We start from the raw sequence: 26,925 nt of genomic DNA on the forward strand, positions 1-26,925 counted from the left end.
TGATCATCGGGAACAACTGGTGTAGTCTTGTGATGAATTGAACTGTTAGTAAGTGAAGAGAATTACATAGACGAACAACGGAACAAGATTATACAAAAACGTACCTATGACAACAAATTTGAGATGCAATTGAGGTGGTGTAGTCTTGAAACTGAACTCACGAGAAGCATCCCCGCTACAACGGTAGTAATAAACAGTATCGGGCTTGAGAGGCCCGGTGATTGCCTCATGGATTTGGCCCGACTTATAGAAAACAAAGTTGTAAGTTGTAGCACTTCCATCACCTGAATCATCAAACGTTCCTGGTGACAAACCATACTCTATTTTTGAAGGAGCTGGATTTTGAGTGATCTAAGTTATTCTCATTCTATCACTTCTGACCATCGAAATATGCACCTATTACATGAATAATGTTTACAATCCTACATTCTTAAAATGAATCACAAACGAAAAATGATAATTTCTTTAGTGACTCCGTTTGGTGTTGAGCTTTGGGTTATGTCTTGAGATAAAAACTATCTGAAGAGGGTGCTTGGTTAAGTACACGGGTGTAGATGCAATGGCTTGAACGAGCACAACAACCCTCGAACAAGCAAAGGAACACTCCAACGAGCAAATGCGTATTCCTCATCGGAAGAAGATTTGCTCAAATGATCATAATTTTGCTCGAATGAGAAATGAGTGTTCAAACGAGCATGATTTTTTTGGGCTGGTCAGTAGCTTTCGTTCGTTTTATAATTACATAATAGTCAATGTTGACCACGATCCATTTTAAACCGATTCAACATACCTGATCCAAAACCGACCTAATAACCCGAAATAACACCTCTATTCCTAACTCATACTCTTTTAAGTCCATACAAGCTCAACTTACAAACTAATATTAGGCTTATAAGTAATAATAATAAAGGATGGTTAAAAATGATGCATGTAATCTAACATAAAGAAAAACATTAAAGGGTAGACATAAATATGAGATATAATCACTCCAATTTCAATGATAGATACTTGCATTGTTTCCAAGCACAGGCCCAGCTTAGCATATACTGCTGGATTATTTATGGAATTAATTAAGAAATATTTAGGGTACATGGGTTGTGGATCAGTAGCAGGTTTTTTCTAAACCAGAATCATATTTGCAAGTATATGGTGCGCAACAGGGTAGCTGACCCCCTGGCTGGAAGCCGCACCAAGCCCCATAGCTGAGGCATGCTTGACCAAGCCCGCCAACCATAATAATCTTCGTCAGAGGAAACTGATTCATCAGCTTGCGGTTCACCGGAACCGCCATGCCCGATTCATCAGCTGAGGCAGAGCTCATTGTTAACGCAACAAGTGAGAGCATGAGCACCATAAGTGCAATCCCATTTTGCTTCATCTTTTTTTTATGTTTTTAGCTTTGTTTTTGAATGTTGTATGTTGTTGCGTCTTGGTTTGTAAATTGGAACGTATTTTGCCCCTTTAAATAGAGGCAGGGCCGGTCCTATAAGGGGCAAGTTTGTGCTTTGTTTTCAAAATAAAAGTTCTGATATTTCTCAAGTTGTAACAGTGTAAAAGAACCAAATTTGGGTCGGGATATCTTATGGTTTCGAACGATATTTAGATATTATGATAACTGTTAGAGTATATTACATATTTTGGGGCCTCAACCATGAGCTTAGTCTTTTGATTGAGTTGGTTCCTTGACATGGTATCAGAAGCCAGCGTGACAAGAGGTCACAGGTTTGAATCTCAACCACCTCTCATATAAACCACCCCTCATTTAAAGTGGAATATTCAGCGCATGTGCGCATCCACACTTTTATCCCAATGGACTCTCGGGTGAGTTGGCGTGTTAGAGTATATCATGAGCTTAAGCTTTTGGTTGAGTTGATTCCTTGACAATAAGTGCATCATTCCTGTTACTGTATCACTGTTTCGTTACCACGATCGTAACTGTTAACGCATTTTTATACTGTGCTCCGGACCATAAAAAAAAAAGAAAAACACCGCTTTAATATTTAATAGTTAGAGACTTACGATAATATATTTAGTAGTTAAGGGCCATAATTAATATTCAGCCTCAGATCTCTCATACTAGAGCAACTAGATTTTTAGATGATCAATGTGTTAAAGTGTGGAAGATAATGAAATACGCATGGATATTATGTTAATGAGGAGTGAAGATGATCCCAACTGTGTGGTTTTGTTTTCTTTATAAATTTATTTCTATGCACATTTTTATAGTTAATATGGTTGGAAGTTGGACTATAATTTTATATACCACTATTTACATTATATTGGTTTGCAATAAATCATAGCAAGACACTAAACTATTTTTTGACAATTAAGAACTATGGATTAAGTTAAAATGGGCAAATGAATTGAAATTGTAAGTTAAATGTGTGGTTGTGAGTTAAAAGAGTGTGGATTGCGGTTTATGGTGAAAAATAGAAATTGAAGATATATAATATGTTATGTTAAAAAGGAAAGTAAAGTAAATTTTTTGAGATTGAGAAAGTATTCTACTAAAATCTTATTTGATACACATTAAAAGTTTTTTATAATGATTTTCGCACCCTTCCCTCCGGCCTACCTTATGACCAAAAAGTGCTTTAAAATGGTTTTCGGACCAGCAAGTTTTGAGCATTCTACCTCATCCTACTTCGAATGTTCGTAGCTTTTAAGAAATAAGTTTGAGTAAACCAAATAAGGAGAAGAAAAGATAACTCATTTACATGTTTAAAGAAGGTTTACTTATAAAACCAATTAGTTTTAGTAGCGTATCTCCTTTGGCTAATAAGTGAGTTGCCTTTTCTTCCCGGTTACACACTCATTTAAGAAATTGAGTGTGTAACCGTAAGTGAACCTTCATTACTAGCTCAAAGAAGGTTCACTTACGGTTACATACTTATTTTCTAAACTCTATTAAGGTATCAGAATCTGATTTATTGTTGCGCCTTTTTAATTGGATATTAAATTAAAAATTATTGGTTAAAAGTTCTTTAATTGGATGTTTTATTTCCAATGAGATGTTGTAAGTAAAAATATTAATTTTGTAATTGGATTAATAAAGGAGAGAAAAAAAAAAAGATGGGATGGAGAAATCATTAATGGGTAACAATTTAGAACCCTAATCTGATACACATCTATATACTGAAGAAACTTAAAAAATCTGAGTTTGATGATTTATATTTAAGCTATTACTAACTTGTAAATAACAGCGTAGGTAATTATATTATTTGTTTTCTAAGTAGTTGTTATGTGTGCGTGCTCAGTCTTGTAAAAATAAACTTTAATAATGCGTTTGGTAATGAGTAATAATTAATGGTGTGAAAATGGTATTGGAAAATCATTCCAATTTTGGTACTAATATCTCTTGACAAATTTAATAATTATGCTTATTTTCTTTTAATAATTTTAATTTTTTCACTATATTCATTCAAACACATTATCATTTAAAATTTGGTATTAGGTGATAATTGAAAATTAAAAAACTATTTTATATTACAGTTAGTCTCTTGAGAGACCGTCTCGTTGAGAGACGTATCTTAAACCCAGCTCATTAAAGATTAATGTCTACTTACCGTATTCTTAATGTCTACTTACATTATTCTTAATGCTTACTTATAGTATCCTTATTGCCCACATTCAATATCTTAAATGTCTACTTACATCATTCCTAATGCCTACTTATAATGTTTTAAATAATATATAATAGGCCGGTCCAATTAGAAATAGTCTCTCGACGAGACCGTCTCTTACAAGAATTTGTGTTTATATTATAATCAAACTTTTATTATCATATGAATGACATGATAAATATTTATAAGCGTAATTCTTAGTATTATGAAATCTGAACAATTTATTTATTGTACTAATAAATAAATAAATATAATAATAAAATATTAAAAATTGAAAAAAAAAATTTTAATTTTAAAACAAATAACACAATAATGTATATTGTACTTAAAAAAATTAAAAATAACGAAACACAAAATAGGCCATTAATAAAGAGTTTATAGGTTTTGAAACACCTCTTTAGATACCACATTCTCGGTACGATGACATATTTCACCATCCTTATCGCATATGAGAATTCTTAGTCATCTCTTGTTGGTCACTATTTTTAGTTGATTGTAATTTTTGCCATTAAAGTGAAAATACATTTTTATTTTTATAAAGAAATAATTACATTACATAAAATCAGACAATATTTTTAGTTTATTGATTTTTGTTGCACTATAATTGGTAGCTAAGATATTCTAATTGCCTTCACACAGATTTCAGTTGGCTGATTTTTTGCGTTAATTTATTTGTTTCTATAATTATCTTTTGGTCTAATATACTTCACATTTTTCCTAAAATTCAAAATTATAATTATGATAGTCTAACAATATAAATGACTGATTTTAATGATAAACTAATTTTTATTGTGTATTGTATTCTAATAACCAAAAAATAATAATTACTCATAAATAACAAGTCATTTTAGCATGGTAACTCCTATATCATTTGCCGCATATATATGTTCATACTCTACTCCATACTTTTGATCTTAAATCTAAAAATAAATATACACTAATACATAATGTACGTGCAATGTGGTTGTTTTGTTAGCCGTAGAACATTAAAATAGTATATTAACAAACATGCAAAAGAAAATAGAACATATGATCAAGTGAATATAAGAGCCTCCATAATTATTCCCTCTGTCTTATTAATTTATTATATTTTTCATTTTTGTCTGTAACATAGAATTTATTATATTTTTATTTTTGATAATAATTCACACTATCTATTTAATTCTCATCTACAAATTTGTATTATACTTTTATTCCATCAACCTGTATTTTCCAATTCTCCATACAGGAGTATTAAACTTTTTACCTAATTTTATTACTTCATTTCTTTAACTATCCCACCTTGACAAATGTTAGTTAGTTTCATGGAAAACTCATGAAAAACACAAAAAAAAAAAAATACAAATTTCAATTTTAGAAAAAAAAGTAATATCCCCTAAATTTTGAACAATGTATTCAAATGCTAAAATGTACGTACGTGGGTGTAATTTAGATAAAAATACATGGACGAGGAGAATTGATAATTGATGGCAAGACTTACAATTTGAGGCAGATGCATTGGCATATTCCTTCCGAACATCGTTTCATTGGTGTCCAGTATGTTCTTTCTAATTTTTTTTGTTTTTCTACATTATACAAATATTTAAGGGAATTAAAAAAATAAAATATTTTAGATAGTAAATATATAATTTAATTAAATTATAAATTTGATGGATGAAAAACATGGAATATAAATATAAAAAAAGTATTAGAAGAATGTTAGTGGAAAAAATATAAGGACCATACTAATAAAATAATATTTTTATAAAGTTAGTGGGAAATATGTGGAGGCCATAAAGAATATAAAAATGTTATAATGAAGTTAGTGTAAGATATGTGGAGTCCATAATTATAAAAATATTAAAGTGAGGATGAATAAGGTTATTTTTATCCAAAATTTATGACACGAATAGAAAGATTATTTATAGGAACGACAAATAAAACAACTAAAAATAACAAATAAAAACTTTTTTAAAGAACGGAGAAAGTAATAATTTGTAATCCTATTTGTAAACTTAATTTCTATCGATTCATTACATTCATTCACACATTTCTATACATTTAATTTTGGATTTATTCGCATAACACTCTATATCAAAATTTTAAAAGTCACTATATTGAAATATAACTAATTCAAAGAAACAAAAAGAGTGATAATACTTAAAATTGTTCTGTTACAGTATATAAAATATGCTAAAGTCTTAGATATCAATTTAAACTTTTGGTTGATCGAATTCGTTTCTTAACATAGTATCAGAATCAACGTGACAAAAAGTCACGGATGTAATCTCAACAACCCCTCAAACTCAAGGGAAATATATTGCGACAAATTTGAGGACATGTAAGGAGTACTTGTATTACATTCACACTTTTAACTCAAAAAACTCTCATATATAAAAGGCGCTTTTTTATATATATATATATATATATATATATATATATATATATATATGGTTGAATAAATTATTTATATTTTTTTGACAAAACTAATGTATATTTTGCTACATTATGAATATGATTATGAAAACGCAAAGATACGCATCAGAGCTGCATCAAGTACATGTAGCTGATGATGGCAGTCGGGCAGTTGTTACCATGCATCCATGATCCTCTTCTTACCATGGTATACATATATATGCTTTTTTTACCATGCATCCATGATCCATTGTTCTCTAATCATCACTTTATTATTTTCTTATAAATTTTCATGTTAGAGCTGAGAATCCAACATGGATATTTAAGGTAAAAATAAAAAGTTCAAATGAAAATAAATACATCAAATCGTATACATACACATCAAATGAACAAAATCAATCCAGATAAAACTAATTAATAGTTGAAAAATAACTCGTTAATAAATATTAATAATACGAAATTGTAAATATTGTTTTTAAAACAACTTTTAAGTACCATATAGACTCTTTAACACTATACGTTATATTATAGGATAATTAAATTTGTTTTAAAATATTATAATTATTTTATTAATAGCTAAGTTAGATACTTAATCATGTATCCAAACGAAGCATAAGACTTGCGAAGCTAAGCATTCGAAGGCAAACTCGTGATTCTAACCATGGCGGGGCAACAATAGATTTCCAGCAAATATTGATTGCATATATTTATATATAATTTGTAGGTTTGTTTTGGTGGAACTTTTTACTTTATTTATTAATTTTTTTTTATTTTCCCCTTGAGAATTAGAACTTTTTCTATTTTCTATTTTTGGTGCAAATATAAAAATTGATTGTCGTATATAATGTATATATTATCACCTTTTGATTTGTTGTGGGAATGGGTATGTAGGTGAAAACGGTATCAAAGGATCAAATTGAAGCTCTAAAGGCTCCTCTTTGTGAGGCAAATAGGAACAAGAATGCAAGGCCTATCCAACCACTTAATGGAAGAAAAGTTGAAGCATATGCTGCCAATTAGCGTGCAAATATCCACTCATCTTTCCAAACCCACCTAAAAAAATAGAATCCATATGTATTGGCAATCATTGTTGTTGATTAGAAGGGCAAAGCAGACTATTGTCTAAAGGTTTAAATTTTTTAGGACCCAATAAATATAATTTTTATGTATTAGGGTTATACTAACTTGAAATAAATTTAGATAATGATGTTTTAAGACTTTTTTATAAAATAGTTAAAATATCAATAATATAAGACATAAAGAGTATCATATTATTATTACGCCTTTAATTTTTAAGACCTCTTTTTATCTTACACACTGGAGTTTAAAAAATAACGAGATTGTCCTCTTGGCCATGATAGTTGTGAGGTGAAAAATAAAAATATATCATATTGTTTAAAATGAATAAGGCTAAGTTATAATGATTTGCAAACATAAATTGAAATTTTATTATAGCTAGGACTACTATAAATATAGTTGTGATAATGTGAATGAAATTAATAAAAAAAACATCCTATCCGCATACGCTATAATTTTAGGAAAGTAAGCCTTTCACGAATAAAAAATCAAAACTCGATCAATGAAACAAAAGTCTATAAATGTAACCAATGACGAACATACAAAGGGACATGGGGTGGCTAAAACCTTAAACGTCACCAAAACGGAATACATAAAATTTAAATTCTTGAAAGGAAAAGAAAAAAGAAAAAAAATTAAAAATCCCTGATCCATAATATATATATATATATATATATATATATATATATATATATATATATATATATATATATATATATATGTATGTATATCACAAAACTTGGACGAGACCGTCGCAAGTTAAGACAAAGTGTGGGCTGGTCCATTACACGCGTATGTAACAACATTTTGATTTTCTGAGCATTTATCAATTTTGACCTTAAAGGTATCAATTTTCAAAATTGATATCTTTAAGGTCAAAATTGATACCTTTAAGATTAAAATTAAAAAGTGCCCAGAAAATGAAAAAAATGCTCAAAATGTTAAACGCACGAATTATGCCGGCCTAAATTGGCGATCTTATTATGAGGTCCCATTAATTTTGCATGTAGTGTAACTATTGTAACCTCATTATTATTAAAAATTCTAACTCCACATCTAAATAAAACATTTAGAAATGCACTACAAGCTTTGTTATAATCTAAAAATAATAATTATAAATTTTCATCAAGACAACTAATTGCTCACAATTTCACAATTTTTCAGTTACTTGTGGAGGGTCTATTATACTATCAGGGCAAGTTTTGTATGAGATTGTCTTACAGTGAGACGACCTTAAAACAAGAAGCTCATTAACTAAAAGTTATTATTAGACTATTTAACCCAAATATGAAACATGTCTTTGAAACCTTCTCATACAAAAATTTGTAATTATAATATTATCTACATGAGGTTGGGCTATTTATATTAAGTTGTCAATATCATAATATCAAATGGGCTTATTGTGGTTCTTGCATGTTGCGACTCTCAAACATATCTCTAAATAGTAAAAACACCAACTATTACATAAAATTGTCTTATTATCATATAAATTCATATAACTAACCTATTTTTTTAAATAATTATTTTAAGATTATTTTACTTTAATATTAATTATTCTAAAACAGTAAATGGACATTAAGTCAGTCTAATAAAAATACTCTTTGTCGTAAGGCCATCTCATTTGAAAATTTGTGAATATATACTAAATACCATATTCTTCCTCCAATGAATTTTCTATATTTATTATTTTAGTTAGTTCTCTAAATAAATTTTCATTGATTCAAATTAGTTGTCGCACATTTTATTTTCACGCTATTCTATTTATAATTTTGATTCTAAATATTTTTGTTGTACATAATTAATAAAAAAGTAAAGGTAAAACATCCCTAGTATTCCGTACAAGGCAGAATTTAGGTGGGGTTTTTTCCTGAAAAATACAGACAATTCTAACTCATACTTTTTCCATTCAAAGAGGGAGTAAAGAGGATGCGCACAGTTAAGAAACCCGACCCCTAGATGATACATGCGCCCAAAAGAGATCGAATTCCAAACCTTTTGCTCAACATTAGATATTCTATCCATTGAACCACAAGCGATTTTGGTCATAAATAGGCTAATTATTATGCAAGTATTACAACTAATTTATAACTGAAGTGGTATAATATATGGCACTAGCTTTTGTTTCACTATTTGCATTTTGTATCAACAAAAGAGATATCATAATTTATTTTTAGTTGAGTATAGTAAGGAGTTACATTGTAAAGATATCAATCCTACATTTTGCTTTATATAAATAAATAAAGGTGTAATTGGCTTTTAGATTTTCTAGGGAATCAATTAGCCAAGTTTAGTTAAAATCCTATTATCTAGTTTAATTAAAAGCAAAAAATATATAACATTGAGGGGCAGAAAATTAGGAAATAAACTTGAAAGCATAACAAAATTAATTTTAAAATTACAATCAAGAATTTAATTTATTTTGTATTGTAATGGATTTATATTCAATCTTCCTTTTCTTCTTTGGTGCTTCCTCCTTGTTCATCCCTGCTTTGGCTTCAGGGACTCCTGATGGTACTCAATATTCCCTTATATTACCTTCTTTTTGAAATAATTTTTTATTTTCTTTACTAATATTCATAAAACTAATTATTAATGAAAAATAATTAGAGAATCGAGTCTTGTCGTCCCAATTCAAATAAATATTATTTTCTCTATGTATAAAGTTCAAGATTCAATTTTCGCCGTGCTCTCCTCTTAGCTTAAGCTATGATCAATGGGAAATGGGTAAATTTGAATATATTTGAATAAGTCTTATTTATAAAACACTTAAAATTGTATTTGGTTATTTGGGAATATATTATGCTTTATTATTATTTTATTTTCTTTCCATTTCTAATTTACTCGAATGTTGCATACTTACATCCCCATATATTCTCCGCTTATAAGTAAAGGATTATTCTTACCCAAAATTACAAATTACTCTTACGATCCGTTTGGTTGATGGTAATAAAGTAATGGGAATGAAATGTTGTAATGGCAATAGTAATGAAGAAATGTATATGAGAATTGGTAATGAAGATTCTTTTGTTTGGTGTGCATGATTAAAAAATGGTAATGGAAGATAATATTCCATTGATTGCATTTGGTTGTTAGTAATAAAAAATGATAATGACTCTTAGTTTCATTATTATATATTTGTATCTAAAAGCATTATTGTATCTAAATTATTCTATCTAATGATTCTTTTTTTAATAATAATATTTTTTTGGATAATTACATACATTACCTTTTTTTTCTTCATTATTTTTTTTTCTTCAGCTCGAAACAACATTATCTTATTTTATTACCACAGTAATACTTCATTACCATTACAGCCTAATACCAGGTTGTTTGATGGTAATAAAAATGGCCCTTTTTGGTAATTTCATTACCTTATTATATTACCATCCATTACCATTGAAGGCATCCAAAAAAAAATTTTTTATTACTTAATTTTATTACCATTACCGCCCTCTAATACCATATACCAAACAGGTCGTTAACACATTTATAAGGATTATGTTTGTATCATGATTATATATGTCACATCTTGCATTAAGGTTATGAGATGAAATCCAAATAAAGAAAACATCTAACTAATAAAAAAAGGATGGCGCAAATAATTAGAGAATTATAGACTTTTTCTAATTATAAGGTAGATTGACAGAATGAAAGAGTTAGGTAAAATTAAACTTCAGACCTTTTTTGAAAAATGGTATTTACTATATATATCTTTCAACTGAGACGAAATTCAATTTTTGAGACTATTGGTGGTTATTAGAGTGGGTGGTAAAGCCATATAACTAATTAATAAGTAGAATGCCAAAAAATGCAGTGTGTTCAACAGGGAAAAAGCAGTCACCAGTGGATATAAATACATATGAAGCTGTACTCAACAATACCTTAAAACCCCTTGATAGAGATTACAATGTTCAAAAGGCTACTTTAGTCTCTGATGGAAAACATGTTGAGGTTTTTAATTCTCACAAACTAATACTAGTCTTTATCTTATTTTTTTGCATAATATATTAAACATATGTGCATTCTAATCTTAATTAGGGTTTATTTAGGTCATGATTTAAATTATTTAAATTGAAAATTATATTTATATTGAATTATAAAACACAAAAAATATCAGCTGAGTTATAATGTACTTATTTACCCACCTTAGAGACTTATATGCTAATATTATGAATTTAACCAGAAAACAAACACCATAAAAAACTTCACATAATTAAAAAGTGTACATAATTTAAACAACTACTTTATCATCCATTATAATCTAATAAAAGCAAAAAAAAATAATAATAACCCTTCAATTTAACGAGTCATATAATTTAGCATAGTAAGTCTCATATTATTTGTCGCATACATGGCATATGAATACTCTACTCAATACTTCAGATCTTGAATCCAAAAATCTATATACCTATATTCTATATACAATATACTAAAACAAAGCACAACTGATATAAATAACTCAAAAAATTAATAAGTTGTCATCTTCTTATAAGATTTTTTCCCTCCTTTAAGAAAAGATAATGTCGTCGAATAAGAATGACTGTAGGAATCTTAAATGTTAAGGATGATTAAAGATGATTAATTTGATCATCATTAAAAACTTTAGTTGGGACTATAACATATACTATTAAAATTTAAAAAACAATATAATAAATAGTGTTATGTAATAAAGATGCACAAATAATTATCTTTGATATTCAATTTACAAAGCACCATTGATCTATATTTATATTTAAAAAAAAAAACATTCATTCATTTATAAATTGATTATATTATTTTTAAATATGCTTTAAAAAAATTCACAAAAATTCTAATTATATTACACTCATAGATACAATTTATAATGGCCCACTGCTTTATCATTATTATAATGATAACTATAAAAAAAACTTTACATTCCATTTTTCATAAATGTAATAAAATATGTATTAAGAAATAAGTTAAATAAATGTAATATTATGCTGGATTTATTCAATTTATTTTTTACATTAAAATAAAAAAAAAAAAATCGTACATCACACCGGAATTATCTTGTAATAATGTAATATTCTAATACACATATACGTGCAATGTACGTAGATTTCATTTGTCAGCAGTGGTGGATTAAAAATTGAAGGCAAAGTGTACAACTTAAAAAAACTTGAGTTTCATACTCCATCGGAGCATCTTCTTAACAGCATCCCGTAAGTGTTCACTATTAATTTGATATTGATAATTGCATTCCAACAATCTTGGAAATTTTATTTCCTAAAAATATATTTTTTGTACTTTCTCAGTTTCAAATTAATTGCAACTTTAGAAAAATAACATTATTTATTTATCATTTTTAATTTGTGATTATTTTATAATTCATAAGTTAAAACATAAACAAATGAGATCTTATTTGATTCGTCTCATTGTAAAAATTATTAATATTAAATTATTATAATTTTTTATTAAAAATAATTAGAGATATTAAAAATTAAATTAGTGTATTGGACTACGTAAAAAAGCAAACATTACAAGTATAATTGTTTGACATTTTGTGGGCAAACGTGGGTAACATTCAAAGATGTGTCAGTAATTCCAACGGTATGTGTTAATAGTAAATTTAACTTAGAATTTCCAACAATTAATTTAATTTTTACAGATAAAGTAATTTCTGATTAATTAAAATTTTCATTAGTATTTATTTTGATATCAACCAAAGGAGCTTTAAGTCATGCAGATGCAGGTTAAATAATTAAAAGCTAATTAAACTCATCAAATTTAACCATGCGTGCTAGATATGCCGCAGAGCTACAACAAGTACATGAAGCTGCAGATGGCAGCCGCGCAGTGGTGGCGATTCTCTTCAAACATGGCCCACCTAGTCCATTTATTGACACGGTCAGTATCATAAAAAGGCAAGCTAATGAACGCCTGCCTTGAGATCTTCGTTTGCAAAAATAAATATAGTTATTCATATTCTTTTCGTTTAAATATTTTATTTTTTTAAAGAGAGAAATTTAATTAAGATTTTTAAAATATATATAGATGATAAAATAATCTGTGTGAAATCTCGTTAGATTCGTCTAGTTACTATATATTTTTTAATTTAAATTTTTTATAATTTTTTATGATGCGTATTTCGAGTTATTAAGACTTAAAATTTACTTTGAAAACTGTACAAAAAGTAAATGAGAAAAACAAAAAAGAACGATGAAAGTATATTTGGAAGTGTAAATCAGAAAATTACAAACCCAAAGATAAAAATAATAAAAGTTTTTTGAGAGAGAAATAATAATATTTTAAATGCGTGATTTATGATTATTAAATGAGAAAAAAAATTAAAAATAAACATAATTTATATGTTTGTTAAGGGTTTTGGGAGGAGCTTGTTAGCAGCACGATCCTTATAAAAATACAATAAATTTTATAGTGATTAATTTTAAATATTAATAAAAATTCATGCATTAGTAAAAAAAAAAGGTGTCTTTGTAATTTATTCATAAATTAAAGTTCATAATTGATTAGAGTTAATTAATGGGTTATTATTCAGTTAATGCCAATGTTGGAAGAGGTAGCTAAGAAGGCATGTAAAGATGAAGAAAGAATAGAGATGCCCAAGTTTGAAATGATAAACTTAAGGAAATGGCCCCGTGACTATTACAGATATCATGGTTCTCTCACTTCTCCTCCTTGTCATGAAAATGTCCTTTGGAATGTCCTTTGCGAGGTATTTTTTACAATAATATCATTAATTATATATTTATTATAATATATTTCTTGTATATATTTGATATGTACATAATTATATTAATTCATTCGTTTCTTTTTTCTGTACTTATATTCTTATTCTTATTGTAAGTAAATATTGAGAATCTCACTAATAATAAGAAAAAAAAAAATAATAATAATAATAATAATAAGGAAAAAAAACTAAATTTGGATTCATCTAAAACGGTCAAGTCGATAATTTGACCTTGAAATCAATTCGAGTCTAAAATAAATAAATAAATCAATAAATAACTCACATTATTCGAGTTAAAATTACTAATTTAGATTTTAAAATTTTAATTACTATCTTACCAATAATATTTAACAAAAAGCCTTTACTAATAAAATGTAATATGAAAAATCTAAAATGAACTTGACTAGATTAAGCCTAAAAAATCTAGACAATGATAAAAAAAATCTAGATAAGAAGTACAAAAATTAAGACCTCTAGAGATATGTAGAGTAATGTGTAACAAACTTTTATTTAAACTCCCTGCATTTTAGTATAAATAGATTGTTTGGCTTACTATAGAGAAGAGGTTGTTTGGCTTACTAGAGAAAGAGTGCACCAATCATATGCCTGAGTGCACAAGAAATATACACCTTAAAATGAGAGGTGTGAAAGATAAGTGAGACATGAGTTCACAGCTCAAAGCTCACATAAAAACATAATTGAAGAGGGTATATGTGGAGAACAAGTGTCCCACCAAAATTACTTTTGTATAGATTATGATTCAATCAAATATTTGTATTCACTAAATATAATACAATATTTATTTGGTCCTACAAGTTCCGCATGCATCTAAAACTTCTATCATTTACTCCCTCCTATTCTTCTAAAGTGTCTCATTTCCTTATTTGGTCAAGTCACCTTAAATGTCTTATTTTTATTTTGAGTATATTAACTTTACCAATTTATCCCTACTAAACTTAACCTTCTCACACTTTTACACATACTAACCCCACTTTACCTCTATTAAAATTTAAAAATACTACACTTTTTTCTTTTATATGTGATCTCATTTAACCATCTGAAAAATAATGAAAAGTCAAATAGAACACATTGGGTAAACAGAAGTGAGTATTAGTTAAACATCAATAAATAAATAGTCTCATATTCTTTGCTCGGCCCTGATACTAATTTTTCCACCGTGAAAATGATAGGCGAAAACAATATCAGTGGAACAAGTAGCTGCACTCCAAGCTCCACTTTGTGAAGAGAACAAGAATAACGCGAGGCCCGAGCAGCCATTGAATGGAAGAATTATCCAAACATATGATGAGGTTTAAGATATTTATTAATAGCTAATTAATCTGGTAAGAGATCGTATTTCGATAAGACGATCTCAACATATGAAATTTATTTGTTAATAATTGGTATTAGTTGGGCCAGCGAAAAACGTTTCATACAATGTAATTTATTGTATTTTATGGTTTTTTGTACTTTTTTTTGTGTACTTTTTTTGTCAATATTTCTCACTTGTTTTCAAAAAAATTGTGATTTTATTATTGCCAAATATTGCATTTTGCTTTCAATTAATTAGATCTGGAAAAAATGACATAAAGAAAATAACATTTTTAGAGTGTGTATCACTGAATATTGATTCCTATTTCAAACAAGGTTATATATTCAGAATGCTATACATCTTAAATGATATTACTTCTATGATTCCAACATTAATTATTGTTTGTGACTTAGCTTTATGATTGTTTTTAATATTTCTTTGGATTGTTATTACTCTTTGTGGTGTTTAATAAAAAAATTTTAAATTGATTTTGGACTTATTGGTTGGACAAAAAGTTAAAAGAAGTGTTTGGTATATTATTTTTAAGCAAAAATAAAAAGTTAACATATTCAACTAGTCAAACAAATCAATTAAAAAAGGCAACAACTGACAATCATTTTGTCATCATCATCATATCTAATGTATCCCGCTCACAGAAAAATATGATCATTTCATATAAAAAATATCAATGATTTTATTTCATATAAAAAATATCAATGATTTTATCCAAATAAGTGGAAATAAATAATTAATGCCCTTAAGTAATCGATAATTTGAAACCAAAAATTAGGATCTTTAAGAGATAAGAAACAGATCATAAAGATTATATATGCTATGTTTTAAGATAGCTAACTATATAAATAATTGAATTAGTGTATAATGTTGGATCAAATGCATGATTTTGGTTGCTAGCCAAACAATTGAACCAGCTCAGGTGTGCTATTTGTGTTAGATGTCAATCCAATTAATGTTGGATGGTTTTGGTCAAGCTTACACATTTAAAATGTATAATAATTTTATGTATCTTTTTATGTTTAAATATTTTAGAATTTTGGACAAAAATATGTAATTAAATTGAAATAAAATTGAAATGAAAGTAAATTAATATTGGATTTTTTAAATTCAGATTTGATCGAAACTTAATTAGAAAACGTATAACTGCTAAATAAGTGACGAAAAATTATAAAATTAGTTGGATAATTAAAGGGTTTTGCCTTGTCAATTTTTTTGGTTAAATAATGGAAAATTACATTGAATAATTCAACTTTTTACTGATTTTCCTATAATTATTTCTACTTTTGATTAACTATGAATTATCCGAACAATAAGAGGTGCTTGATAAGAATGCACCAAACTAACCTATACAACTAATCATTTTGCACAAAAGAAATTCAAAAGTAAATACAAAATTAAATTATAAGAAAATTTAAAAATTTTAAAAAATAAAAAAGAATCAAGTGTAATTATTTTTATGATTCTAATTTTTAATTTTTTTTTGCAATTAACCTGTAAAAATTGGTCATCATCTAGACAATAATGTTCTTGGGTAAGTGACCCTAAAATTTAGATTATTCATGGCTAATAAAAAAATTGGGTTTATTATAAGAAAATTTATAAAATTTGAATTATTTTAGGTAATTTGTGCTTAAATAAATGTGTTGGTTTGTGATGGACTAAAGAGTAAAAAGGACTACTAACGTTGAATTATTCTAGGTAATTTATCTTTGATTAATTTTTAACGATCACATTTGGGTGATAAGATACACGCTTGTGGAGTTAGCGTCAGCTTCACCCAGTCTTATTCTTTGCAGGAACTACTCATGATCTTTCTCAAGTTGAGGGACTCATTGACCGCGCTCTTTTTTATGGGTATGAGTTGTCGTTGTCCTTTTATCCTCAGATTCTAGTCATAGTTTTATGGGCGAGGTATACTGAGTAAGATGACGATGATGGGTTGAGGGAACTAATTTTATTGAACATAAACGACATTTTTGACTTATCTTCAAGATTGATGACACAAAGACAATATGAGTAAGATCATTCTACGAAAGTGTTTTCAAGCACTTCAATGAACCATAGAGAAATTGACATGGAGTAACTAGATGACCATTGTATACTTGCACCTTGTATTCTCATAAAACTTATTGTAACAAAAAAAAAATAATGCATAAGAAAATTCTAAGGCATAAAATATGACAAAATCCATAATTTATGTAAAACCCGATGAACCATTAACACATTACATTTTTTTTAGAAAAAATTAACACATTACACACCCAAATCAAAAATATACCTCACTTAAAAATAAAATTATTAATATGTCGTTCTTCTAATTAATTAGCTTCATATAAGTATAAAATTATTATTTGAACTTTTTTTTTTTTTGACTTTACAACATTTACATTTTTTACACACTCATTATTCATATCTTCATCTGTATTATCTACTCTACAAATCCATTCTATTTCTTAAATTTATTTAATAAACTCATTTGTATGATAGATCGATCAATAAAATGAAAGTAGGACCCACTTACCTTCTCCACATCATAAAGATACTGGCCCCACCGTCCGCCAATCACGATGAATGTAAATCTCTACAGGCGGACCCACCTCTCTTCGCTGCCAGATATTACCACGTCCACTTCGATCCTACGGCTGCTCTGACTCAGCACCGTCAACTTCCACGTCCCCGGCCCAGGCATCAGACTTTCGACCGGAAGCAAACCGTTTCATTCCTTCTAAACCGGGAGGTTCAACCGGACTCATTTCACTTGAACCACCACAATCACCCTTAGTTTTTAAATAAAACTCACGTTTTTTCTTTGAACTAAAACTTCTTTTGAAAACCATCATATATTCCTCTTCACATTGACTTTCCTTACACTCGAATTTATTCTCTTTAAACCGGAAAATAGACCGGACATGTTTCCAGAATCCATACTTCTTACCTTTAACACTCTTAACCCGAACCAAATCCGGTTCACTATCCTTCTTCCGGTTCTTCCCTCGCCGACTCTTATCCTTCCTAGACCTCACTCTACCAATACAAGAAACCTTAGGCGAACCCGGTTCAGATAAAACGACAACCTGTTTACCCCTAGCCTGTTCGGATCGTTTTGGAAAAAGACGTACACTCGAAGCCCGACAATGTCTCCGATTCTTAACTTCAGCATAATTCTGTTTCTGAGATTTAGGAAGTGCAATTAGTGACTTCAAATTACCTGAATAACGATGTGATCCGGAAGAGATATGAATCGGGTTCAAATTCGTTGAAATCGAAGTATTACATCTTTTTCCAGAAGCGTTGCAATCAAGAAAAGAGTTGCGATCGAGCCTATCAATTTCAGCGTCTTTGGAAAGAAAGAAAGATTCAGGGGCGTAATCGGGATGTAGAATCGTCGGAATCACTTCTTCTAGCGTCAGAGAACTATTATAGTCGTTGGTTTTAGCGTGAGTTTCGCAAGTGACTTTAGGATCGCAGGCGCAAACTGAAGTGAGATCAACTTCGGGCATTATTGTGATGATCCAGAAATGAGTGAATGAGAAGAGAGAATTGAGATAGTTTGAATTTAGGTGGACATTTAGGAGGAGGGTGAGATGAAATGTGAAGTATTAGGAACCAAAGGAAGGAATAAAAGATACTAAGAGAGTGTTTGGTATTGTGAGCATTAAAATGGAAATGGAAATTTGATTTTCAAATATTATTAATTTCTATGTTTGGTACTGAGATTGAGATTAACATTATGAATTTAAAATGGGAATTTTTGCCTAATTTCCAAGGTTAAATATCTTAGTGGGACAAGTATTAGATGATGAGAATTGATTTTGTTTTGAAAAGACTTTTATATCTTTATTTATAAAAAATTCACAAGTTTTTTTTGATTTTTAATGGGACAAAATTATCAATTCATACTTTATTTTAAATATATACTCACAATTCTCAATTTATTCCCATTAATATACCAAACAAGGGATTAAAAGCATATTATATAAATTCTCAATAATCAAATCTCAATCTTTATCCACATTCTTATGTTCAAATTCTCATTTCCATATACCAAATGACTCCTAATTCTTTATCGGGTCCATCTAACCGAATTAAGTACCACATTTTTCTAAAGGAACCTAATAATTCATAGATAAAATGTCATACAACATCTACAACAAAATAATAATTGATCAAATATATAACAATTTCAACCAAATAAAATTTTATATAGAAAAAGTCACGATTTTGTGATCCATTTTCACCCAGGATTCTAAATTGTTGTGTGACACGGTCTCACGGCCTCTTTGTTTGAGGTCGTCTCACTGAGAGACGGTCTCTTATAAGAATAGCTCTTTCTCTTTTCTTCAGCTTTATCATAATTTAAACTCTGAGACCTAGCTAGATCACCATAAGTCAGGTATAATAAGCCAATTTATCAATTTAATCAATTTAAGACGGTATAACTTTAGGCTATAGGTGATCAATTTCAGAATATATAAACTTACTACCTTTCAAATTATAAGTGATCACTTTAAAATAGTTAGAAATTTATAAATATACTATAGACTAGTTCAATGACAATGAGATTGTCTCATCTTAGAATTTGTTTGATAGAAAATACTAAATAATAACAATTAATTGTAAATAACAATCCTAAATAATAAAGTCACAATCAGATTGTCTCATCTTTCTCGAGCCGGGGGATTCCTTTGGGTATGAGTTGCTGCCGTTTTTCCCTTTCCAGATCATATCCATAGTTTTCCTATGAGTAGGATACACTGGGTAGGATGATGATAATGATATTGATGTAAATAATCACAAAAAGATAAAACACATAATATTAAAATAAATAAAATAAGAAAAAGATAAAATAAAATCCCAAAATCTTTTTTATAAAATGGGAACACATTAAATTGATTTAGTACTATGTTAAATGATTGTTATTTATCTATATATCCTTTGTTTGAGGTGGAGTGTAAGGGTACAATTGAGGTTGTTGTTTTAGGTTAGTCATCATTTGTTTGGATGGAATTTCAATTTTCAACCTTGTTGACCTTACATTGAGGTAATTTTTGCTTCTTCTTATGAATTGTGTATTTAATTAGGAGCATATTATTAGGGAAAGAATCTAATTAAAATCAACAAAGTTGTAAAAATTGTAAAACTAATAACATGTGTCTCGGACGCATAATATGTAACCCTATATTAAAATTACAAATATATATTAAATATTATTAAAATATGTACCTAAAGGCATAATATGTATTTTGGTTTTATTTTTTCTACTTTGATTAATTTTCAAGTGAAATTGTTTGTATATTATCATTTTTGAACAATAGCTATATCACATTAGTGAGCCTTTTAGTAGAGTTAATATTCATTATACATATTTTAAAATATTAAATTTTCTAAATAAATTATAGAATATGTGGCTTCACTACAATATGTCTTAAGTTTCATAACGGATAGATATAAGATATGTAACACTTTATATTTACCACATACCCACTATTAATGACGAGTATAATTTTTCATATTTATAACCAGGCACCAAACTCAAACTCAAACTCATATCCACCCCAACTACATCAGATATAGTGCAAAACCCGTTAAATTGTATCTGCCTGCTCCCTCCTTTTTCATTGCTCTTAAAACACTGTAACTCGATTATTTTCATGTACCATTCATTCTCATTTATTGCTCTTGAAATACATCTTTAATGGTAACTCAATATTTTGAAATCAAATATGTTGTATTATATAATTTTAAGGAACCATATACTACATGTAATATATCACAAATTTAACTAAACACGTATTTGTCAACAATTTCATGTTTGTCTATTTGAATTAACTATATTTCCTATTTTTTTTCATCTTTATTACTTTATTTTTATTTTCGACAATAATAAACATTTAATTTTGATTTTTTCTACAAATTTATTCTCTATTCATATCATTATGTAATATTTTATCAACTAATTTCTTTTGGTCTTTAACCTCTCCTAGGATCACCACATAAGAGACAAGATATATTTATTTTGAACAATTAAATAAAACTTCATATGTATTTTCATCTTTTTTAATATTCCAATTGCTAATCTCATAGTATATTATTCTAATCTTGTTGAAAATCATATATAGATAATAGATTCATTAAAAAAAAAACTTTTCCTATATAAATTAGTGATAAATTCATTAAATAAAAAATATTTACTCTAGTATCAAATTACAAATCTTATATTCTTATTGCTTAAACATAACAAAAAATTCTAAAAAATTGAAGAAAATAAAGAAAATGGAGTACATTGTTTTTATCCTTCCACCCACCGGTTCAGGTTGCTGGGCACATTGCACATACTACTCTTTTCTCTCAGCTATCCTCATATTCCTCTTTTCTTATCCCCATTTTCCCCTAATTTTTTTCTCTTATAATGGCTGGTAACAAGAGAAGAAGGATCAAATCGTAAGTTATCGTTCATTTCCTTTATATAACTGTTCTTTTTGACGATTTTATTCTATGTTGTCTAAGGAATTTTATGATAAAGTCGGTTACTTTAGGGTTCTATAAATATTGGGTTTTCATTTTTTCCAGATTTGGATTTATTGTCGATTTTCAAAATTTCTGATAATGGGTTCAATTTGACTTCAAATTTGAGTAATTGTTAATCTACGATCTATAATTCAGTTGTAAGTTGTAACATAGTTTATGATCATTGATCTGTTTGGGTTTAAATTATCTATGAAAGATAAGCTGGAAATTTAGGTTTATTGATTTTTCATGATTTGTGATGAAGAGTGAGATGTCCAAAACATACCAACGACCCAAAATTCACCTAACCTTATAATCGAACCCGGATTTGAACCGGATTAAAAATAGATTTACAATTATGTAAAACCCAATGTCGACACAAGACCCGATTTGACATGAATGAACGCAAGATGAAGTGATTGATGTTTTGGAGTTTGTATAATTACCCAGGGTATTTGAAGTGCAATGTATAAGATGAATTTGTTCAAATTGAGTTGTATTGTACTCCTTTTAGATGTTTATCAAAATTGGGTATTCAACTGGATTTGGTAAAAAGAGGATTAAATTACAAGATTTTATTCAAAAATTGAAATTTTGGGTTTTCTTGCTAGATATGAATTTTTATACATGGGTTGATGTCAAAATAGGAGTCTAATCACTATTGAACTTTTGGGTTTTCTTATATAAAAGTATGTTGTTTTGTTTATGGATTGATGTCAAAATGGGAGTTCTATTCCAATATTCGATTTTTGGGTCGTCGTCATCATCATACCCAATGTCCCGCCCGAAAGCAGGGTCTGGGCGAGGGAATTTTTGGGTCTTCTTGGTATATAGAAGTATAATGTTCTTTTGTTAATGGGTTGATGTTAAAAATGGTAGCTTAATGACATTATTCTCGATAGGTTGTCGGCTGCTATCAGGGATGACAGAATGTCAGCTTCTGTTGAGGTGAAGCAAGATATTCAAGAGCTTCCATCCTGGTCTGATCTTCCTGCAGATCTATTGGAATTGATTCTTTCTCGTTTGACCCTTAGGGAGAATATCCTTCTTTCATCCGTATGCAAGAGATGGCACTCGGTTGCTGTTTCGGTGCGCCTAGTGAATCAGCCCCCTTGGATTATGTATTTTCCTAAATATGGTGATCTGTATGAATTTTATGACCCTCTAGGGCGTACGACTTATTCGATTGAATTACCGCAGTTAGATGGATCTAGAGTGTGTTACACAAAAGGCGGTTGGCTACTGTTATACAAACCTCAAGCTCACCTGCTTTTCTTCTTTAATCCATTCTCTAGGGAGTTAATCGAGTTGCCTAGATTTGAAATCAGTTGCCAAATAGTTGCGTTTTCTTGTGACCCGACATCTCCTAGTTGCATAGTCTTTACAGTGAAGCACGTTAGCCCTACAGTTGTTGCTATTAGTACTTGTCATCCCGGAGCAACAGTATGGACAACGGCCAATTACCAAAACCGACTGCCTTTCGTTAGTAGTATTTGGAACAAACTGGTTTTTTGTGACGGGCAATTTTATTGTCTTAGCCTAACTGGATGGGTGGGGGTATTTGATCCAAAAGAACTTACCTGGAATGTACTAGTGGTGCCTCCTCCTAGATGCCCGGAGAACTTTTTTACGAAAAACTGGTGGAAAGGGAAGTTCCTGGCGGAACATGATGGAGACATCCTGGTAATATATACCTGCTGTAGTGATTACCCCATAATATTTAAACTAGACCAGACAAATATGGTATGGGAAGAAGTAAAAACATTAGATGGGATTACTCTTTTTGCCAGTTTTCTTTCATCACATTCTAGAACGGATCTTCCAGGAATCATGAGGAACAGTGTTTATTTTTCCAAGGTTCGTTTCTATGGAAAACGATGTGTATCGTATTCCCTCAGAGATTGTAGATACTATCCTCGCAAGCAATTCCATGATTGGGGAGAGCAGGATCCTTTTGAGAGCATTTGGATCGATCCCCCCCAAGATCGTTCTATGTGTACATGATCCCTGGAAACTTCTGTAAGTGAGTTCACTTTAGATATGTTTGCTTGGATTTCTTTTTTTTGTGTACTTTCTGTACTCTTGTCTAGTTCATTGCAACAAGGCTTGTTTATTCTTCATCGACAAATTAAAGATGGAGTGCACATTTTATAAGTTATTGGAGCCTTTCTTCCCTTGGTTATATGGTTTTGGGATGGTATATACTCCTTGGCTTATAAAGTGTATGCACTTTATGTTTTCTCCGATAGTTGTTGGCATTCACAATAAGTGCAACTGTCCAGCCTAATTTAATTGGGCTTGCTTATCTGTGAACTCTGATGAGAGTTTGGTTCATCACCCCGATATATTGATTACTCGGTTACTCCTTCTCTTATATCCCTTGCATCCTTCAAAAACAAGCGTTTTTTGTTCGAAAACGTAAAACCCACCTGACAACGGTTCTTCTGATTTTAATGCAGGTAAATCTGTACTTTTGTAGCAGCCGTAGATACTACGATGAGTCGTCTGGAAACTCAATGATAAGGAGCAATAGACAAGGTATTTAGGAGTGATATATGTTTTAACAGTGAATAAATCTTGTGAAACAAGTGTTATAGAAGAATACTAGGAGTAGTACACAAATTAGAGGAATCGCGTACCCTTTAGATCGAATTAGAGGACTGGACTAATATATGTTTCTTTCTTAGAAGAGCATAGTGTTGTCGAATTAGTCGCACTCACCTCAACTGAATGTTATTATTAGTGTCTTATTTCGATCAATTTCATAGCCTCAGTCAAGGGAGGCTCGGTAAAACTGCGAAGCCAGCCACACTGCAATGGGTTCTGACGATCAATTGGTGTTTGGGTGTTTGGTATGAGATTTACCCATTGAGATATGCTCTATAAATACACCAACTTTATTCTATTCTATCCAAAGTCCATCATATTGATTTTGAAGTTAAGTTGAGGTATTTTGTTATAACTTATAACTTATGTTTATATTTTAGGAAAAACTAGGTGATTGCCCCTGCTTAGCATGAGTTATTTAATACTTTTACATAAATAAATAAAAAAATATCAAAAGAGATGAATAAGATAAAAAAAATTAATATTGGTACCTAATTTGAAATATAGGTTTGTGTACTATTTACCACGAAAAATAAAGTTAAACGATATATAAATTTAGTGAAATGGATACATTTATAAAAACTTTTATCAACTATAAATATTGAACCACTTTTTGTATAAATATTGTATGTTAAAGTATAAATTTTAATATAACCATCACATATTAAAATCTTTAGTTTTTGCCTACTTTTGACCAATAAAACAACTATATATGATTGATCACGCATTAATACGTATTAGATATCGCCTATCTTTAAGCATTACTTATTTTACCTTAATTTGAATAAAGAAATCAATTTTACCAACTAAATAAATCATCAGTAATAAAAAAATATATATAAATCAAAACTTTCGATAAAACATATTCAAGCAATTCATATCCATAATTTAAATTTAATTATTTAATTAACGGTTAATAAAATTTGAACTTAGTATAAAACTCATACAAAAATATCAATTAAATATATTTGGTGTTTTTACTTGAAATTTAGTGTCTAAAATGTCCTTCATTCATTGTTAATTAACTTGCATTAGAAAAAATTCACTTTTTAAGAAAATGCATTAATGTAAGATTTTTATTAGAAGAAGTGATATTTAATATTTGTAAAGAATGTAACATATGTGATACTTTATATTTCCTTACATGCATATATTATTATTCGATGTAAATAAGACAATAATATATTTACTATACAATATATGTATAAATTTAATAAAATGATGGTAAAAGTTTACAAAGTTTGCCACAACAATCAATTTTTCAAAAGATTTAATATAAGAAAATTACAATAAACAATGACACTCCTTTTATATCAATATATCTGCATCCAGTGTCGGTCTTAAAAGGGGCATAAGGGGCCTGTGACCTGGGTCCATAAAAAGTTAGAAAAATGATACTTTTAATATTTAATAGTTAGGGGCCTATAATAGTATTTTTAGTAATTAGGGTCACATAACAAATATTTTACACCGAAAGTCTCTCAAATCTCAAGGCTAGTCTTAGTTACTTTCACAAAACTTGTGCTAAAAACACAAAAGCCTGTATAACAGTATATACTGTAAAAAAAATTATTTGAAATATAGTCTTTTTGTAGCTAAATGCTTTTGCCGCATGTGTCTATGGTATCACCTAACTTTTGCTCCAAGTTCTATTTGGGAGATGACTAATCTATATTAATCAAATTAATTTTATTCTCAGGTTCACCTAGTCTTCCTATTTTATTATTATCTACTTATTTGAAAATCACAAATAGAAAATCCATTACCAATGTAACGCAATTATACCAATTTGTAAGAAAATAAAAATATTTGATAAGAAAATTTGTTGTGAATAATCCAACCTATTCCAACCTATTTTTAATTACCTGTCAATAATCCTATCTTTTGAAATTTTTTTTAATAATCTAACATTTGCTTTCAATTTGTTGCCGATAGACCCTTCAAAGAAATAATTGCTATATCAGGTTACCTCTCATCTTTTTCCTTCTTTATAATAATCCAATCTATTATTTATTGCCCGCCGATAAGCCCACCTTTAAAATTTTGTTCAATAATCCAACCTTTACTTTTTGTTTGTTGTCAATAGATTCTTCAAGAAACTAAATAAAATTGCTATTATTTCCCAAGCTTATGAAGTTGATCATTGCATAAATAGTAATTTTCTTTACATACATATCCCATCAACTAGGGGTGTTCAAAAATCCGACTCGCTTGACCCGACTTGCCGACCCGCTTGACCTGACCCGCTGACCCATTTCCTAAATGGCTGAGTCAATTTTTTTAAAAAATAATATAATTGGGGTCGGGTACTTAACCGGGTTGGGTCATGGGCCATAAAATACATTGAGTCGGGTACCCGCCAACCCGTTATATATTATCTTTTATCAAGTTGAAATTTACACGTTAAAATTTTATAATCAATATAATTATAAAAAATTAATAGTATTCGTAAGCTTTTCACTTCCTTTCAAAGTAATACCCCTTTTAATCAGTGGCAAAGAGAAATTAAGTATTTTAAAAATTGTGGATGTTTTGATAATAATTGAAGAGAAAATATGTTAAAGAAATTAAAAGAGACTTAACGTGTATGGTTGAGATATGTTGGATTATTATAAACTAGTGGCAAAAAGAAATGGAGTATTTAGCTTCTTGAAAGGTTCATTGGCAACAAAATGGAA

At 29.0% G+C, this 26,925-nt stretch overlaps 3 protein-coding genes across 4 annotated transcripts; 2 read left to right on the forward strand and 1 right to left on the reverse strand.

The window, feature by feature from the left end:
* The first annotated feature begins 9,463 nt into the window (after window positions 1-9,463).
* LOC130812828 (alpha carbonic anhydrase 1, chloroplastic-like) lies at window positions 9,464-15,122 on the forward strand. The gene is made up of 6 exons (XM_057678442.1): window positions 9,464-9,605; window positions 10,909-11,045; window positions 12,174-12,277; window positions 12,860-12,962; window positions 13,615-13,791; window positions 14,997-15,122. Exons 1-6 carry the CDS (start codon window positions 9,524-9,526, stop codon window positions 15,120-15,122), a joined length of 729 nt encoding a protein of 242 aa, XP_057534425.1. The 5' UTR covers window positions 9,464-9,523.
* On the reverse strand, window positions 14,170-18,925 carry LOC130812827 (uncharacterized). Its single transcript, XM_057678440.1, has one exon. The coding sequence runs from the start codon at window positions 18,631-18,633 to the stop codon at window positions 17,770-17,772; it is 864 nt and encodes a 287-aa protein (XP_057534423.1). The 5' UTR covers window positions 18,634-18,925; the 3' UTR covers window positions 14,170-17,769.
* A 2,467-nt stretch (window positions 18,926-21,392) lies between these two features.
* LOC130812826 (F-box/kelch-repeat protein At1g57790-like) lies at window positions 21,393-24,577 on the forward strand. 2 transcript variants are annotated; one of them, XM_057678439.1, is made up of 3 exons: window positions 21,393-21,574; window positions 22,543-23,663; window positions 24,100-24,577. In XM_057678439.1, the coding sequence occupies exons 1-2, from the start codon at window positions 21,543-21,545 to the stop codon at window positions 23,642-23,644; spliced, it is 1,134 nt and encodes a 377-aa protein (XP_057534422.1). In that variant the 5' UTR covers window positions 21,393-21,542; the 3' UTR covers window positions 23,645-23,663; window positions 24,100-24,577. The 2 variants fall into 2 exon arrangements, with proteins under 2 accessions (XP_057534422.1, XP_057534421.1); XM_057678438.1 differs by having other exon boundaries at window positions 21,395-21,574; window positions 22,543-23,659.
* The last annotated feature ends 2,348 nt before the right edge of the window (window positions 24,578-26,925 follow it).

The sequence above is a fragment of the Amaranthus tricolor genome, chromosome 5 (assembly GCF_026212465.1).
Source record: "Amaranthus tricolor cultivar Red isolate AtriRed21 chromosome 5, ASM2621246v1, whole genome shotgun sequence".
NCBI lineage: Eukaryota > Viridiplantae > Streptophyta > Magnoliopsida > Caryophyllales > Amaranthaceae > Amaranthus > Amaranthus tricolor.

Coding starts and splice junctions, on each gene's coding strand:
- LOC130812828 (XM_057678442.1), top strand. CDS start 9,524: ATGGATTTATATTCAATCTTCCTTTTCTTCTTTGGTGCTTCCTCCTTG. Junction 11,046..12,173: donor CTGATGGAAAACATGTTGAG/GTTTTTAATTCT, acceptor CAATGTACGTAG/ATTTCATTTGTCAGCAGTGG. Junction 12,963..13,614: donor CTAGTCCATTTATTGACACG/GTCAGTATCATA, acceptor GTTATTATTCAG/TTAATGCCAATGTTGGAAGA.
- LOC130812827 (XM_057678440.1), bottom strand. CDS start 18,633: ATGCCCGAAGTTGATCTCACTTCAGTTTGCGCCTGCGATCCTAAAGTC.
- LOC130812826 (XM_057678439.1), top strand. CDS start 21,543: ATGGCTGGTAACAAGAGAAGAAGGATCAAATC. Junction 21,575..22,542: donor AAGAGAAGAAGGATCAAATC/GTAAGTTATCGT, acceptor TATTCTCGATAG/GTTGTCGGCTGCTATCAGGG.